This window comes from Xenopus laevis, chromosome 6S, assembly GCF_017654675.1.
Source record: "Xenopus laevis strain J_2021 chromosome 6S, Xenopus_laevis_v10.1, whole genome shotgun sequence".
NCBI classification, from domain to species: domain Eukaryota; kingdom Metazoa; phylum Chordata; class Amphibia; order Anura; family Pipidae; genus Xenopus; species Xenopus laevis.
The window spans coordinates 12,535,932-12,555,111 of record NC_054382.1 but is presented as its reverse complement, the minus strand read 5'-3'; the positions used below and the strand labels follow the sequence as shown (position 1 = coordinate 12,555,111).

The following is a 19,180-nucleotide window of genomic DNA, read 5'->3' as shown; positions in this document are numbered from 1 at the left end:
AATTTCCAACAAGGGGAACTTTATTTATTATAATACACAAGTTGTAGTGAGTCAAGTGACAAAATGACATCATTAAGCTCCGTTTGTAACTGACGACATCGCTAAGAGACGTTTATATAGAGAATAAAGTACCCTCTCTTGTAAAATATAAGGATATTATAAGTTACAGAGGAGTTTCATGACCATATAAAATACCATATATGTTTTTATACCCGTCGTGGAACTCTAATATACTCATATTTTGCAACAGGGGGTACTTTATTATAATACACATGTTTCAGTGAGTCATGTGACAGAAATGACATCACTACTCACCGTTTATAACTGGTGACATCAGTATTCACCGTTTATAAGGATATAATTTACAGGATAGGCATGGCTTTTGTGTATTATATAGTGAATAAAGTACCCCCACTTGTAAAATATAAGGATATTATGTTACCGAGGAGTTTCATGACCATATAAAAACATGAGGCCGAAGGGAGAGGTTTTATACAGGTCATGGAACTCCGAGGTAACTTCTAATATCCTCATATTTTACAACCGGGGGCACTTTATTTATTATAATACACAAGTTTCAGTGAGTCATGTGACAGAAATGACGTAAGAACTCACCGTTTATAACTGATGACATCAGAACTCTCCGTTTATAAGGATATAATTTACAGGATAGTGATGGGTTTTGTGTATTATATACAGATATTCATAAAGGGTCAACATCTTAGAAAAAGTTCATTCCTTTCAGGTCCTATAAAGTTCGGATTGCCTCAGCTTTGTAGTTTCAGCCTTGCCAAAACTGCCATTGTCTCTCAGGCTGACTGGGCATAATTTACCCTATAGCTTCCTATAGTCCTCCTTTTGTATTACAATACCCTAAGGCAGGGATCCCCAACCTTTTGAACCCGTGGGCAACATTCAGAAGTAAAAGGAGTTGGGGAGCAACACATGCATGAAAAATGTTCTTGGGCTGCCAAAAAAGTGCTGTGATTGGCAATTTAGCAGCCCCGATGTGGATTTTCAACCTACATTGAGGCTCTATTTGGCAGTACACCTGGTTTTTATACAACCAAAACTTGTCTCCAAGCCTGGAATTCAAAAATAAGCTCCTGCTTTGAGGCCACTGGGAGCAACATCCAAGGGGTTGGAGAGCAACATGTTGCTCACGAGCTACTGGTTGGGGATCACTGCCCTAAGGGCAAGCGAGAAGGAGCTATGAACTAGCAGCCCAAACGGCAAGGTCTGATATTATTGAAGGTCTCACCAGAAGCAGCAGATACACATTCTTGGGGTTTATACACAGAGAGACAGTTACATTTACACCAGTATGTGTATTCCTCTGTAATAAGCACAATTCTGTAGGACAATTTCAGTTTGCTAAGGCCCACTCGTGGGACAGTCCCGATTTTGACCCTCAGTTCTAATCTTTACCGAAATGTCCCGGCTTTCTCTTTAATCTCCTGCACTGAACAGCTAGAAAAAGATACAATGTGTCTAACTTAATTTGCTTTTGGCAGAGAGCCCAGAATATGTGGCAGGTGCACTTTGATAGATTTATAAAAATTTAAGATAAGCAAAGAAACAATTGTAACAATTTAAGATAAGCGGGTCTCTTGGGGAAACCGTGACTTGCAGCTTAAAGTGCATTTCACCTTGATTAGCAAAACTGTAATAACACAGTTTATTTATCATTGTTTATTTCTATTACCTTTCCTATTCTGCCTCTTTCCAGCCTGCAATTGAAAAGTGCTTTATTGTTGTCTGGGTCACTGACCCCCACATCAGATATAAGGCTTCCATTATCATTATTGTTCATTGCTTATCTTCTGTAACATTGAAGGCCTTTTTAATAACATTCAAATATTGTATCTCCAAAAATGTGTTTTTTTTTTATTTCTCTAAAACCCTAAAAATTGGAGAGTCATTCAGTGTAAAAACCACCAAAAACTCTAATACAAAAATTCACCAAGTAAATGCAGTCAAGGTCAATGGGAGCTGCGCTGATCCTGTTGGACCATTTTTTTTTCATCAATTTGCACATATACATACCCCTGTATGTAATAACAGGCACTAAGTTTGCCCTGGAGCAGTAACCAATAGCAACCAATAAAATATTTGCTTTACAAGTGACCGGTAAATGCTACCTACTGATTGGTTGCTATGGGGCAGATTCACTAACTTCGAGTGAAGGATTCGAATGAAAAAAATTTGAATTTCGAAGTATTTTTTGGGTACTTCGACCATCGAATTGGTTAAATTCGTTCGAATTCGAACGAAATCGAACGATTCGAACGAAAAATCGTTCGACTATTCGACCATTCGATAGTCGAAGTACTTTCCCTTTAAAAAAAACTTCGACCCCCTACTTCGGCAGCTAAAAGCTACCGAAGTCAATGTTAGCCTATGGGGAAGGTCCCCATAGGCTTGCTAAACTTTTTTTGATCGAAGGATATTCATTCGATCGTTTGATCAAAATCCTTCGAATCGTTCGATTCGAAGGATTTAATCGTTCGATCGAACGAAAAATCCTTCGATCGTTCGATCGAACGTTTAGCGCTAAATCCTTCGACTTCGATATTCGAAGTCGAAGGATTTCAATTCGAGGGTCGAATTTCAAAGTATTTTTAACTTCGAAATTCGACCCTTAGTGAATCTGCCCCAATGTGTTACTGCTCCTGGACAAACTTAGTGCCTTTTATTACAGGATCCGTTATCCGGAAACCTGTTATCCTGAAAGCTACGAATTATGGAATGACCATCTCCCATTGACTCCATTTAATCCAAATAATGCAAATTTTTCAAAAATCATTTCCTTTTTCTCTGTAGTAATAAAACAGTAGCTTGTACTTTATCCCAACTAAGATATAATTAATCCTTATTGGCAGCAAAACCAGCCTATTGGGTTTATTTAATGATTTTATAGCAGACTTAAGAAATGAAGATCCAAATTAGGGAAAGATCCGTTATCCAGAAAACCTCAGGTTCCGAGCATTCTGCATAACAGGTCCCATACCTGTACATAACCCCCATAGGAGTTAACTGATTTTTATTTTGTATTACTTATAGTTTTTTTTTACCGTTTGTGTTTTTTATATTTGAACCTTTTAATAAATTTTGTGGTTTAGCGAAAATGAGATTATTCGTAGTTACTAAAACCTCCAAAACCACTAAAAATGAGAATGTGGATCAATGGGCCTCCAAGAGGGGAAGGTTGTGTTTTTAGCTCAAGATTTAACTCTTTTATTGTAGATAGATTTGTTTCTCTCCATTTTTATTACTTAATAAAATAATAAAACAATGAATTCCAATGTTTATCTGCAGGAAATATAAGCAGAACGTGCACACCGAGGGGCTGGACAGAAATATACCCGGACATTTTTGATGCCTGTGGATACAATGAAAATGCAACATTGGAGGTAGGGGTCACATTGCGTATGCCGGATGAGGTTTAATAGCGACTGACTGTATTTAGGAGATGAAAGATTTTTTTGAGAATTCTGGACATTTAAAACTGGTGGAGGCACATTTATTAAATGCTGAATTTCGACTCAATGTGAGTTTTTTTTTTAACTCTATTAAATTTGAATATACTCGAAATTCAATTGGGAGTTATTTAATAAAAAAATCGAATATCTTAAACTCGCTTGAATTTTACCAACTCGAATCTAATTTGAATCGAATTCGACTAAACTCGATTTGATTTTTCTCTGAAAAAAACTCGAATGTCATGAAGGCTACTGACATGGTCCCAGGACCTCTCCCATTGAACTTGGCAGTTTTTAGGTGGCGAATAGTCGAATTTGAGTTTGTAAAGAGTGTGATAAATCTCAAATTCGAATTCAAATTAAAACTCAAATAGATTTTTGGATAATTCACAATTACAGTTTGAGAGTTTTGACCATAAATTTTTTTTTGAAAATTCTCATTTTCAATTCGACCCTTAATAAATGTGCCCCTATATGTATCTACGTAAATGAGATATTTAAGAGGACATACAGTATGTAAGCTAAAAAAATTGATACATTTTGGTTGGACTTTTTTTATTCGAAAAAAAACTCCCATTGCTTCGGAATTCGACCCTTGATAAATCTGCCAAGGGTCGAATTGAAAATTCAAAGTGAAAAAATTAGAATTCTAACTATTTTTGTGTTCTTCGACTAGGGAATAGTCCAAATTCGATTTGAATTTGAAAAAAAATTAGAAAATTAGAATATTGAAATTCATCATGTACTGTTTCTTTAAAGCGTTGACCGACCATTCGCCATCTAAAACCTGGCAAATTCTTTTGAGAATTCTGGACATTTAAAACTTGGGGAGGCACATTTATTAAAGGTTGAATTTCGAATTCATGTGAGTTTTTCACTCTATTAAATTTGAATATACTCGAAATTCGATTTTATTAAAAACTCGCTTAGATTTTACCAACTCGAAAACTCGAATGGAATTTAAATCGAATTCGACTAAACTCTGTATGAACTTTTTCTCTGAAAGAAACTCGAATGCCAGGAAGGCTACTGACATGGTCCCAGGACCTCTCCCATTGAACTTGGCAGTTTTTAGGTGGCGAATAGTCAAATTCATGTATTAAAAAGGGCCAGAATATGATAAATCTTGAAATTCTAATACAAATTAAAACTCAAATCGATTTTGGATAATTTAAAATTAGAATTTGAGAGTTTTGAGCATAGAAAAAATTTGAAAATTGGAATTTTCAATTTGACCCTTAATAAATGTGCCCCTATATGTATCTATGTAATTGAGATATTTAAGAGGACATATATGTAAGGAGATGCAATGTAATAAAACCGAGATCTAAAAGCACATCATCATGGACATCTTATGGGGGCCGATTCACTAAGGGTCGAATTTCGAAGTTAAAAATACTTCGAAATTCGACCCTCGAATTGAAATCCTTCGACTTCGAATATCGAAGTCGAAGGATTTAGCGCTAATCCTGCGATCGATCGAAGGATTTTTCGTTCGATCGAACGATAAAATCCTTCGTATCGAACGATTCGAAGGATTTTAATCCAACGATCGAAGGAAAATCCTTCGATCAAAAAATCACAGGCAAGCCTATGGGGACCTTCCCCATAGGCTAACATTGACTTCGGTAGGTTTTACCTGCCGAAGTAGAGGGTCGAAGTTTTTTTTAAAGGGGAAGTACTTAGACTATCGAATGGTCGAATAGTCGAACGATTTTTCGTTCGATTCGTTCGATTTCGTTCGAATTCGAACGAATTTAACCAATTCGATGGACGAAGTACCAAAAAAATACTTCGAAATTCGAATTTTTTTCATTCGAATCCTTCACTCGAGCTTCATGAATCGGCCCCCTAATGTCTCCAACTGTGTTTTATTACTCATGTGGGACAATGATGGCTTGCCTGGCCATCTGACTTGGTCTTTGTAGACTAAAGGTGGCCATACATGGGCCGATAAAAGCTGCCGACAGACCGAGTCAGCAGCTTATTGGCCCGTGTATGGGGCCCCCCGACGGGCTTCCCCGATCGAGATCTGGCCGAAAGTCGGCCAGATCTCGATCGGATGGGACGAAAAATCCAGTCGGATCGCGGCCGCATCTGTTCGTTGATGCGGTCCCGCGATCCGACCGCCCGTTCACGTTCGCTAGGATCCGATCGTTGGGCTCTAGGGCCCACGATCAGATCAGCCAGATATTGCCCACCTCAAGGTGGGAATATCGGAGAGAGATCCACTCGTTTGGCGACATCGCCAAACGTGCGGATCTCTCCGTGTATGGCCACCTTTATAAAGCTGGAACCATGACAGATATAGACGAGCATGAGACTGGCCATAACGTATGACAATATCACTTTAGAGGATGTCACAACATGCCGTGTTTGGACTCAGAAAGCCTTTTTGCCTCCATGTTCCTTCCGCCATGCTTGGATAAAACCCATACATTGGTTTATGTAATAAAAGGCACTAAATTTGCCCAGGGGCAGTAACCCATAGCAGCCAATCAGTAGGTAGTAGTCATGGGCGAATAAATTCAGCAGGCGCAAATTCGCAGCAAATTTCCGTGTTCCGAATAAATTTGTGAAACTCCGGCAAAAAAAAAGTGTCTCCCGTCAAAACTGTTGCGCGTCAACACTATTTGGGCACCTATTATGATGGTGTCAAAATTAACGTGAATCGATGCGGGTGTCAAAATTCTAGTTTTGAAAATTTTTCATTGTTTCGCAAATTTCGCGGGAGAAATTTGACCATCACTAGCAGGTAGCATTTACTAGTCACCTGCTTAAATGCAAGAATCTTATTGGTTGCCATGGGTTACTGTTCCTGGGCAAACATAGTACCTTATATTACATATAGGGGCACATGTGCTAATGGTCGAATTTCGAGGGTTAATTAACCCTCTATATTCGACCATCGAACTTAAATCCTTTGACTTCGAATATCGAAGTTGAAGGATTTACCGCTATTCGTTCGATCGAACGATTAATTCCTTCGAATCGATTTAAAGGATTTTAATCCATCGATCAAATGAAATTCCTTCGATCAGAAATTTGCTAGAAAGTCTATGGGGACCTTCCCCATAGGCTAACATTGATGCTCGGTAGGTTTTAGTTGGCGAAGTAGGGGGTCAAAGTTTTTTTTAAAGAGACAGTACTTCGACTATCGAATGGTCGAATGGACGAATGGTCGAATAGTCGAACGATTTTTAGTTCGAATCGTTCGATTCGAAGCCGTAGTCGAAGGTCGAAGTAGCCAAAAAAAACGTTCGAAATTCGAAGTATTTTTTATTCTATTCATTCACTTGAGCTAAGTAAATGTGCCCCATAGTGTTTAATTAGTTGTGTTTCTAACAATAGAGCGTCTTTTTAGATCAAGTTGTTCTCTACGCTTTTCAGGGTCGGACTGGCCCAGCGGGACACCGGGAAAAAACCTGGTGGGCCCCGGCCGGGACAGACCCCACTCTCCCGATCTCCTGGATGTATAAAAAAAGAAAAACAATTTGCAGTGCCGTGCACCGATGTGCGACTCCTATGCGCGCCGTTCGGCTTCTGTGCACACATGGGGGGCCAGGGGGTCTGGAGGGGGCACTGGACAGCAGTCCCGGTGGGCCCTGGGCCCCCCAGTCTGACGCTTTTGGGCCAGAGCCATTTCAATGACATTGGTGCTCACTATGGAAGTATCCGCATTGGGTTGTTGTTCAGCAGATATAGGGCGACATAGAATTCTACAACCACAAAACACTTTGGCGCCAGTTTATTATGGTGTGTAATAGGAATATCGCAGAAAAAAAGGTGTAAAATAAATGGCACATTTTTCAATTTTTGTATGCGGCCATATTTGAGGCCATTATTGTACGCCTCTTCAGACTTCAACGAGGAAAATTAAATTGGCAAGTAAATTCAAGTAAGTTCCACTGGAAGACGCGCTAGGAAAAAACGCACGAAAAGCCACAATGGATGAATTTCCATTGGATCTTTAAGCAGCCGCTTACAGTTACGCCAGATTTGTTCATGTAGGTACGTAGTCGCCGGAAATCAGTAGAAAGTTAAAAAAGTACACTTTGTTTTTTTACTCTGCGATGCCTCTTGAATTTTGTCGCTGTTGTTTTACACAGCAATAGGCCCCTTTGCATATATCAGGGTGTCCAACTTCTAACCAGTAGAATTGTCCTATGATATTTTGGGTTTTATTGGCTAGCAGACCCTGAGAAAGAGAGAACATACAGTACCTCCAGCTGCTTCTCACCATTCCCAAATGCAGACTGTGGGTTGTAGCTTTCTCTCTCTCTCCCTCGATCTTTTATTAAGGGGCAGATTTATCAAGGGTCGAATTCCGGAGTAATGGGAGTTTTTTTGAACAAAAAAAGACCAACCAAAATTGTTTAAAAAATCAAAGTTTTTTTTGCGGGTGAATAGGCTGTATTTGAAGATCGTATTCGATTGAATTCAATTCGAAGTATTTTCAAAAAAAAACTCAGATTTTTCAAAGTCTACCAATTGACTCCAAAGAGGTTCAGGAGGCCCTACAAAGGCTAAAACAGCAGTTCGACAGGTTTTAGATGGCGAATGGTCGAAGTCAAGTTTTAAAGAAACAGTACATGATAAATTTTGATATTTTTTCAAATTCTAATCAAGTTTGGACCATTTCCTAGTCGAAGTACACAAAATTTGCTCAAAATTAACATTTTTATACTTTGAATTTTCAATTCGACCCTTGATAAATCTGCCTCTCAGGGACAGATTTATCAAGGGTCAAATTCCGAAGTAATGGGAGTTTTTTTGAACTCTCATAACTTCGAAATTCGAATAAAAAAAGACCAACCAAAATGTATTAAAGAAATCAAAGTTTTTCTTGCGGGTGAATAGGCTGTATTCGCAGATCGTATCCGTATTTTCCAAAAAAAAAAACAAACCTTAGATTATTCAAAGTCCACCAATTGACTCCAAACAGGTTCTAGGAGGTCTCCCATAGGCTAAAATAGCAATTCGGCAGGTTGTAGATGGCGAATGGTCAATGATAAATTTAGATATTCGAATTTTCTAATTTTTTTCAAATTCAAATCGAATTTGGCCTATTCCCTAGTTGAAGTACACAAAAATAGGTTGAAGTTCTAATTTTTTTACTTCGAATTTTAAATTCCACCCTAGATAAATCTGCCCCTTAATGTTTACATGATTTTCTAGTATATTTGGGGGCAGATTTATCAAGGGTCGAAGTGAAAATTCGAATTAAAAAAAATAAAATTTCAAAGTCATTTTTGGGTACTTCGACCATCGAATAGGCCAAAATTCTATTTGAATAGAAGAAATTCGATTAGAATTGCAAAATTCAACCATTCGAAAATTGAAGTCTTTTTAAAAAACTTTGACTATTCCCTGAGGATGGAAATGTTTGAATCTGAAAATCTGGCATCTCAGACCTGTCGAGGTTGCATATAAGACAATGGGAGAAGTCCCAATGATTTTTTGATGTGCACTGGGTTTTCTGCAAAATCTGAATTTTTAGGTGAAAACTCTGAAAAAAAATTGGAAATCAGATAAAAAAATCAAAGCAAATTTTCAGAATTTTTTTTATAATAAATAAGTGTAAAAAACCAGAGCGGATTTGATCCGAGTTTGTAGCAGAAAATATTGAGATAAATTCGGACTTTGATAAATGACCCCCTTTATCTGCTAGGCCGAGAGATATATATAGGAATTAACTACTATACTCACAGCATTGAGACACATAGCTTGTATAACATTGATTGAAGTAAACTGTTGAGGCATGTGTTGGTATTTTGCAGTTAGAAGTAAAAACTAGTTTTTTTGGGTGATATGAAGCTATGTCTCCAAGATTAAAGGGATTCTGTCATGATTTTTATGATGTATTTAAAATAATTTACTCTACAATATAAAATGTAATTCCTGAACCAGCAAGTGGATTTTTTTCCTTATAATATTGGTGTGTAGGTGCATCTCAGGTCATTTTGCCTGGTCATGTGCTTTCAGAAAGAGCCAGCACTTTAGGATGGAACTGCTTTCTGGCAGGCTGTTATTTCTCCTACTCACTGTAACTGAATGTGTCTCAGAGGGACCTGGATTTTACTATTGAGTGTTGTTCTGAGATCTACCAGGCAGCTGTTATCTTGTGTTAAGGAGCTGCTATCTGGTTACCTTCCCATTGTTCTGTTTTCAGGCTGCTGGGGGAGGAGAAGGGAGGGGGTGATAACACTCCAACTTGCAGTACAGCAGTAAAGAGTGACTGAAGTTTATCAGAGCACAAGTCACATGACTTGGGGCAGCTGGGAAACTGACAATATTTCTAACCCCATGTCAGATTTCAAAATGAAATATAAAAAAAGCTGTTTGCTCTTTTGAGAAACTGATTTCAGTGCAGAATTCTACTGGATCAGCACTATTAACTGATGCATTTTGAAAAAATTTTTTTTCCTATGACAGTGTCCCTTTAAGTAACCCCACAAAGCTAGTTAAGTTATTTGGAAGGTCATGGGATAGATGAATGACTCAGGTGATAGCAGATAAGAAAATTATCTTATGTTATTTTAGCCTTTAGTGACCAGTGGGTACTAATGGATACATATCCCCCCTCCCCCGATCTGGAATGAGATGTAAAAATTTACCAAAAAATACAAATGATATGTTATATTTACAGTACAAAAAAGCTATTCTAATGTTTGTGTATCAAAGTGAAAACGTACTTATGAGCTGTTACTTACACTAATTGCGCCTAAACAATCTAGTTCCTCTAACAACGAGGATTGCAGAAAGAAGGCAAACGCATACGGCCGCCGGGGAGTAAAGGAAAGAGTGAGTCACTGGATTCAATGGTATGAAGCCAGGCAGCTTTTGTTATGTTAAGTGCGTCCGCAGAGATCCCTGCTAAAACCTCTTTGAGTCACTAAGTAACATTTTCTGTAGAGACATTTTAAAAATGGAAGGATGGAGTTGGCGGAAAGAACAAAACATTACTGAGCAGGTAGCGCTCACTTGATGGCAATGCACTCACTGATGTCTGTACAAAAGAGGCACAGAAAAGTTCAATTCTGATTAAAGAGAGGCTGTAGTTTCCCAGCTTTCTCCTTGTATCACTGTATATATATATATATATATATATATATATATATATATATATATATATATATATATATATAGATATGTAGTTAAGAGCACTCACGGGTATTGTGAAAAAAGCTTTTATTGGAGTGTTACAATCTACCCCACATCAACGCGTTTCGGTTCTCTCTGAACCGTCGTCAGGATGCACACAGAAGTCATCACATGATCCATAAATACAAACATCAACCAATCAGTGCACAGTGTTGATTAATTATTCATGCTGGTGAGTGTGTTCTGCATTAGCGTGTCAGCATCAATTACAAAATTCACTATTAAAGAGTCAAAATACGTGTATAAAAGAGATTGATCACATGGATATGTATATGCTATTACTTTGGTAGAATCCTACAAGGTTTGAGAGGTGTTGTTATTAATCCAGTAAAAACGCACCACCAAACCCTGCTAAATGCTGCTACATTTGGCCAACTAACTTATTATTTTTTAAAAAATTTAAAAAAACTTCTACTATTTTTATAATATGGACATCCTTGAGAACCCCGTATTTGCAATTGTTTATCTGTACAGTTTCTACATGTTTCTAAAAGATTTGACAATTCACCACTTTTAATGTTTTTAAACGTTTTTTCAATATGATCAATCTCTTTTATACACGTATTTTGACTCTTTAATAGTGAATTTTGTAATTGATGCTGACACGCTAATGCAGAACACACTCACCAGCATGAATAATTAATCAACACTGTGCACTGATTGGTTGATGTTTGTATTTATGGATCATGTGATGACTTCATCAGGTGCCTGATGAAGGACATGTCTTTCCGAAACATGTTGTGTTTAAATAAAATACACTGAATCGAATGTGGTTCTCCAGAGTGAACTTTACTTTTACCTTGGATTTATTGTGGCTTGGACGGTGCCACTAACTCTGTTGTGCAGAACCTTGATACATTTGGAGTGAGGGACCATCCGACATTCAATAGAATTACCGCTGAAGGAAGATTCTCTACAGAGGAATTCAATGATGGAATTGCAGATTTAAAGGTGGCCACACACAGGGATCTCTCCCTTATATGCCTGCATCAGAATGGAGGCCATACGGGCAGTCGGATAGCGAACTGCATCAATGATAGCTGACTTTTGGCCAGATATCGATCGGGGAAGCCCGTCTGAGGGCCCCACACAATGGCCAATAAGCTGCCGGCAGCTTTTATCGGCCCATGTATGGGCCTTAAAGAGCATCGAAAAAGAAAGATTTAAGATGGGTTACAGCAGTGGAAGTTGTGTGACCAGTCAGTGGCTCTGTGAGGAAGAGGGTATTTTTTATTTGCTGAACATCTTGATACCTTGATTTCAAGGAGAACTATCTTCAATCAGAAGAACTTCCCTGCTGGTGCTGCAAGAGTAAGGGCCCTTACACACGTGCGTTTACTCCTGCGCTCTCCTGCAGCTGAATGCATGGACCTGGAACGCAGGGGAGCGCAGCTCAAAACGCCCGTGTGTAAGGGCCCTTAGATACAAAAGTATTGTCAAAATGATGCAGCAGAAGTCCACTTATTATGGAGATCCTAACAGATAAGTCACAATGTCTCTCGTCACATGTAAAAGGCAGGGTTACGTGCCCAGTACCCCAGATATCAGTCAAGAAGCCCGGAATTACCAAGCAACAAAGCAAATATTATGAATACAGGACACGGGAAGGTTGAGAGCAGCTGTTAAATCATTTACACCCGCTCGATAAAAGGAACCCATCAGTTTATATTTCCTCAGTGACGGACAACTGAATGTCTAAACACTCTTATACCTGTTACCCTTTTAATAAATACCCTGTAAGATTCATTCCCAATTAAGATCTACACGCACATTGGACATACCCTTTAAATGTCATTTAAAACTTCTCTAACTCCATCCCTGGCACAAGTCAAAGAGGACCTTCAATTATCAAAATATACATTTTCATTCCCCCCCTCGGTAATGAGATGCTCCATATACGGCATATGCATAACATAAATTGCATTTCTATTAAAAATAACATCCACTTAATTGGGATAACAGCAGAAACGACAAACTAAAACAAGTCCGGCTGGAACAGCAGGATCCAGATTAGGGAAGTGTAATTACTCAAGCAGGTTTCTGCCGGCAGATTAGAGCCGTATAGAGAGATCTCACACTAATTAGAAGGTGATTTGTTCCAGAAATTATCCAGGGGGCTGGCAGTATTGATGTAAAGGCAGCTTAATGCTGTTACTGCACTGCAGTGATATATAGTTACGTTTATTCATGTTAAAAGCCCTATACAGTAAAGTCTAAAGCAAAGCCATAGAGCATAGATGTCTTCTGCTGCATAAATATAGGAGGAGAGATAATTATGGGAGAATTTAAAAAAAAAATAATTCTAGAAGGAAGCAAGTAGGGTTTCTGTTAAACAAGTCACAATTAAGATATTTTTCAAGGCGAGGCAATTAACAGTTCATACATATTCTTCATACATATGCAATTAAAGTATATTGAAATTGCGAAGTTATTCCACCATTATGACCACTAAAGCAGCCTGTCTGATTGAAGACCATATGTGTTCTTTCCAAGAGATATTTATGGCTCCATAGACCCCCTTAGTGCAACATTACCAATTTTATATTATTTTGTGGCAATAATGCTCAGAGTATGTACTGAATGTGCTTCCCTCCATATCTTGCACTTTGCTGTATGATAGAAGGAATCACCTGAAGGAACCACAAGGGCTCCATGTTCTTGAAGGCATCAGCAGCACCTTTTGTAGGACAGCTATTACCCTCTGCCTAGGAATATGCCACATTAGCAACTTTCAAAAGAAACTAAAACCCATTTACACCTGCCTTTTGTTCAGCACTTATTGGATTGCAGGTCCATTTTTTTCCATAAATCCCTCAAAATCAGACAGCTCACTCAACTCAATAGGGATGGGTTTAATTCACTTATATAAACTGCTTAAGATTTTTAATAGCATCCAAGAAAAACTGAGCAAAGTAAACAACCCATACAGCAAAATGATGTCAATAAAAACCGGCAAAAATATTGTTACATCTGTTTTTCCAACCCAAACCAAGTAAATCACTGGTGTAAATGAGACCTGGGGGGCCCATTCACTAAGCTCGAGTGAAGGAATAGAGGAAAATAGAGGAAAAAAAATTCAATTTTCGAATGTTTTTTTTGGCTACTTCAACCATCGAATTGGCTACTTCGACCTTCGACTTCGAATCGAACGATTCGAACTAAAAATCGTTCGAATATTCGACCATTTGATAATCTAAGTACTGTCTCTTTAAAAAAAACTTCGACCCCCTAGTTCGCCACCTAAAACCTACCGAGGCCAATGTTAGCCTATGGGGAAGGTCCCCATAGGCTTTCCAAGGTTTTTCTGATCGAAGGATAATCCTATGATCGATGGATTAAAATCCTTCGAATCGTTCGATTCGAAGGATTTAATCGTTCGATGGAACGATTATTCCTTCGATCATTCGATCGAACGAATTGCGCTAAATCCTTCGACTTCGATATTCGAAGTCGAAGGATTTCAATTAATTAATTAACCCTCGATATTCGACCCTAGGTAAATGTGCCCCTTAAACTATCTGTTTACAACCATCAACCACACACTCATTGATGGGGGAGAAGACTTTACTTGGGGGGGGCAAGAAGACAAATTGACTACCATCCAAGAAAAAAAATAAAGATCTCCTTTACCATGGGATTTTAAACTCATATTTGTACCATATCTTGGTCATTTGTTTGACCTGCATCACCCTGTATTGGCTAAAACACAAGTCAGTGGATATGTTTATACTGAGGGTCCCATCATTCTTGAGTTGTACCAAGGTTGAACAAAGAAATTGACGACTCCAAATCCTCAGGCCTTCAAGTGTCTCTTTTCCAGGACTTTTCCAGCCCCCTTCATAATAGATGTCGATGGGCAAGTAAAAGTAAGGAAAGTTCTTTGCAGCGGCGTTGCTTAGAGGTGGTGACATCTACACAACTTTCTCCATGTGCCACATGGTTACTGAGTAGCCAAATAGCAGATATTTAATCATCTAACACATTGAGGATTTTTATTATGTCTCCTATCTCTGCCGTGCCCTGCTTGCTCATTCAACATGTTACTTTTAATTGGCCTTGGTTATAGTTTTAGTGTATGGCAATAAATCCAGTAATTATTCAAGTGTGTTTGATTTGTGAAATTAGCTCTTTGTTTAAACAGTCGGTTGCGTTTATTCTGTGTATCTCTATTTGCACAAGACCATTTGTGTAAATTGCCTGTTGCCATCTTATTAAACACAGCAGGGAAACAGGTATAATATAAGCAGGGGAAAAAAGGATTCCTGGTTATCAGCCTATTCCGTCCTAATCGTAGATCAAATAAAGAGTCATTTTTCCTGGTATTGTACTGTGTATTCATTCCTGTGCTACTGATGAATAATTGAAAGTGACCTCACAATGTCCTGATTTTACAGAGCTTCCAATTGCGATTACAGAGCTTCATGGTATTCACAGTAGACCTGATGCCTCTGCTGGGGGTGGCCAGCAGACCCCATGCAAAAAGTACCTATTTGCCACCCATGATAAAGTGCCTCCTAACATTTTGCTCATCATGGTGATACGCATAAGATTCCAGGTTCTGCCATGACAGTAGCACTGAACAATAATAAACCATGTACCTAAGAAGGGTCTGACTGGTCCATCAGGATACTGGGAAGAATCCAACTGGTCCCCAGCACCCAAGACTTGTTCTTCTGATCTTCCACTACCTTTTAAACCAGTGAACCCCAACCTTTTGAACCCTTGAGCAACATTGAGAGGTTAAAGAAGTAAGGGAGCAACGCTAGCATGAAAAATGTTCTTGGTGAGCCAAATAAATGCTGTGATTGGCTTTTGGTAGCCCTTATGTGGATTGTCAACATACATTGAGGCTCTGTTTGATAGTACATCTGGTTTTTATTCAACCAAAACTTGCCTGGAATTCAAAAATAGGCACCTGCTTTGAGGCCACGAGAAGCAACATCCAAGGGGTTGGAGAGCGACATGTTGCTCACGAGCTACTGGTTGGGGATCACTGTTTTAACCAATCCAGCCCATGAGCAGTGACAGAGGGGGGACACATCTAGTGGCAGTAGGTGAGGGGTTTGTCATTGATCGGCAAAATCCAGTTTTTTCCAAGGGTCCCATGTACCCCTACCAGACACTAATCCCTAGAATGTCCTGCTTTATAAATTGATAGAACAGAGGCTTTTTCATGTGTCCAACAGACTATAAAAAAGGAAGGTATAATGGCCTTTTAATTGTAATGCTGCAGTTCCTTTAGCAGTGGGCGATAGGAACGGAACATTCTATAGCATGAAATGACAGCATTGCTCATTAACCTCTAACAATATTGATTTAACAGATCCCATTACTTTATGCACGGGCAGTGCTTTAAATGCAAAGCCTTCTGCATGTATTCCCAGCACTGGGGAAGCAGTTCTATTGATGCTATTACACTTTCAATTAATATATGTCAATGCCACTAGTCTGGGTCTATTGATTGGGAGCAGAGGAATGAAGTGTTTAAAGCTCTATGTTATGAAAAGCTCTGTAATAACAATCACTGGGCACTTTTATCCTGCTAATCAAATGCAAATCCAGTCCTTAAATTCTCACTGCTCTCACAGCAGTACCTGTAGAAAGTAATCACGTGCACACCGGGGCCCTTCAGATTAAATTCTGCCTGGTGCACAGACCAATAGGAAGACGGCACTCCCAAATCCAAGTAGCAAGAAATTAGGACCGGCACACAAGGCAATTCAAACAGGGGACAAGCCCCTTGTGCATTTATTGCGTCACACACAATAAACGCACAAGGGGCTTGTCCCCTGTTTGAATTGCCTTGTGTGCCGGTCCTAATTTCTTTCTACTCGCAGCAGTACCAGCAGGAAACCATATTGTCACTAATAGATACTAATACTTCTCTATGCAACTTTCTCTGATTAAAATAATTTCTCGTCTAATGCAACGAGCTACACGTGTATGCCAATCCGATAGAGTTCATTCCTGAGCAGAAGTGGCTTTGCCTTCTATCCATGCAGCCAGGTCTGTTTTTAGCTGTAGCGGTGCCCCCAGGTATAGGATCTGTTATCCAGAAACCCATTATCCAGAAATCTCTAAATTATGGGAAGGTCATCTCCATAAACTCCGTTTTCACCAAATAATTAAAACATGTAAAAATGAATTCCTTGTTCACTGTACTAATAAAACACAAACGGAGTTGTAATTAATCTTTACTGGAGGCAATATAGTCCTATTAGTTTTATTTAACATTGAAATTAATTTTTAGCAGACTTCAGGTATAGAGCTAAATTACAGAAAATCCGATATCTGGAAAACTCTCAGGTCCTGAGCATTTAAGATAAAAACTCCTTACCTGTAATCTAAAATAGTCCTGTTTAACCTATAGGCCGTTCAATTGTTGTTATAGTGCAACTCTCAAGGTCCAATTCTCTGACCAGGTTTTGCCAATGAAAGATAAGAGAAGGAGGCCTTAGTCATGGCATCACATCATCATTAGTTTTGACACCATGATGTACTGCTCATGATTTATGGAGACAATGCATGAGTCATAGATGGCAGCAGCAGGAAACATTAATTTCCAACTACATTTATTTTGTAATATTTGTCCCTATAAATATTGTCTCTGATGTTCCTTAAAGGGGAACTACTGCGAAAATGTAATATAAGCTTCAGCATACTGAAGTAAGAAACTTTGTAAATACAATCAAATAAATATTCTGCACCGTTTCTGAAATAATCAAGTTTACTTTTACTGTCCCTCCTTCAGTATCTGTTTCTCTTCATTCTGTCTTCATGCAGCAGTTGGGTGTCAGATAATTATTGACAGTTAGATCCAATATATCTTATAGGGGGGCTCCTTTCCTAGCAGATGTTTTAGAGCTCACTCAAATAACTGATTCCAATACAAACAAAATGTAACAAAATAACTGCCTTTTGCACAAATTCTGCATGTAGAGAGACATGATGTCTGATGATGATGATCTTGATTATGATAAAATATACGTTTAATATTATTTAAAATACTTCAATACTTGGTCTGTTGTATCCTCCCCAGTCTAATTCTGAACATATACAGGTTTCATTTTGATCTATTGATGACAGTAAGCTGGATCACCAAGGAACAACATGGCTTTCCATTGTGTTTAGAACATTGTTTTGGACTGTCGTTTTGTGCGACCACCATGTGGACCAAAAATTCACATCAGCCAGTGATCTCCTTTAAGGTGTAGGAGGTGATGGAAAAGGCTGTATTTCTTAGCACTTTAGCACAAGTACATTAGAGGACATTATAGAACCTTTTTAACCATAAAGTGGATCACCGTACCAGAGGCCTCCCCTTCAGACTAGAGGAAAATAACTTTTCATTTGAAGCAACGTAGGGGGTTCTTCACAGTCAGGACAGTGAGGTTGTGGAATGCACTGCCGGGTGATGTTGTGATGCTGATTCAGTTAATGACTATAAGAGGGACTTGGATGATTTCTTGGACAGACATAATATCAAAGGCTATTGTGATACTAAACTCTATAGTTAGTATAGGTATGGGTATATAGAATTTATGTGAAAGTAGGGAGAGGTGTGTGTATGGATGCTGGGTTTTCATTTGGAGGGGTTGGACTTGATGGACTTTGTCTTTTTTCAACCCAATTTAACTATGTAACTCTGAAACTATGTAACTTAAGTATGACCCAGTTCCACAATTTTTGGCACATAGGCCTAAACTTCAGATGATACCATATATGGTCAAGTTAAGCAAATTATGGTACTTTCACTAACTGCCTGTTGGTTTTATACCAACAACTGCACCCAAGATTGATAGATTAGTGCTGCAACCCATGGTTTGGTGGGACACTTGGAAACTGCAGTGTATTCTTGAAAAGATATATAAAGAGAATAGACAATATCAGAAACCGACATAAGACTGCAAGATGCCTATTGAAATTCAGGTTCCTTATTTAGTACTTGCTTCATAACCTCATTGCTGAACGCCTTCCTTAAGTTATCTCATTTCAATCAAGGCCAACGATCCCCGCCAACAAAATATATTCTTTTACTGAATTTCAGAAAGAGCAGGCCAATTTCCCTTATGAATAGGGTTTCAGATGACCTGGTATTACTTAGCGAGAGCAGAACTAATGATTTAACATTCTGTTTGGAGACGGGACAATGAAGAATGTAAATGTAACATTTAGAAGCAGGAATTCTGGTTCTTTGATACTGATATCGTTCCACGTAGCCGAATTGAAATGTTTTGTTAAAATAAATTAAGAAATGCTTTCCAATAAAGGAGAACGTTGGTTCATTTTCAATTGCTCCGATTTTTTTTGTGCTGTCTGTGCTAATTGACCCAAAGGCAAACTCCTTGCCTGGCGATTGTTCAGCAAAGTTAGTCAAGCGACTAATATAAAACATAACAAATAATGGGATGCAGTATACCCACTAGGTCAGTTTGGTCCTCGTGTCATTGGCTGGAGAAATTCATCTCATTCTGTGGAACAGGTTTTCAGGCACTTTCATGGTCTTTGTCATCTTGACCCTTTCCGATAGAGGA

At 38.6% G+C, this 19,180-nt stretch overlaps 1 protein-coding gene across 1 annotated transcript in view; it reads left to right on the top strand.

The window, feature by feature from the left end:
* Positions 1-19,180, top strand: part of vipr2.S (vasoactive intestinal peptide receptor 2 S homeolog) — a 54,904-nt gene that overhangs the window by 19,229 nt on the left and 16,495 nt on the right. Inside the window, exon 4 of the mRNA XM_041567360.1 lies at positions 3,319-3,413. Coding sequence (XP_041423294.1) covers positions 3,319-3,413 — 95 coding nt within the window. The remainder of the gene's footprint in view (positions 1-3,318; positions 3,414-19,180) is intronic.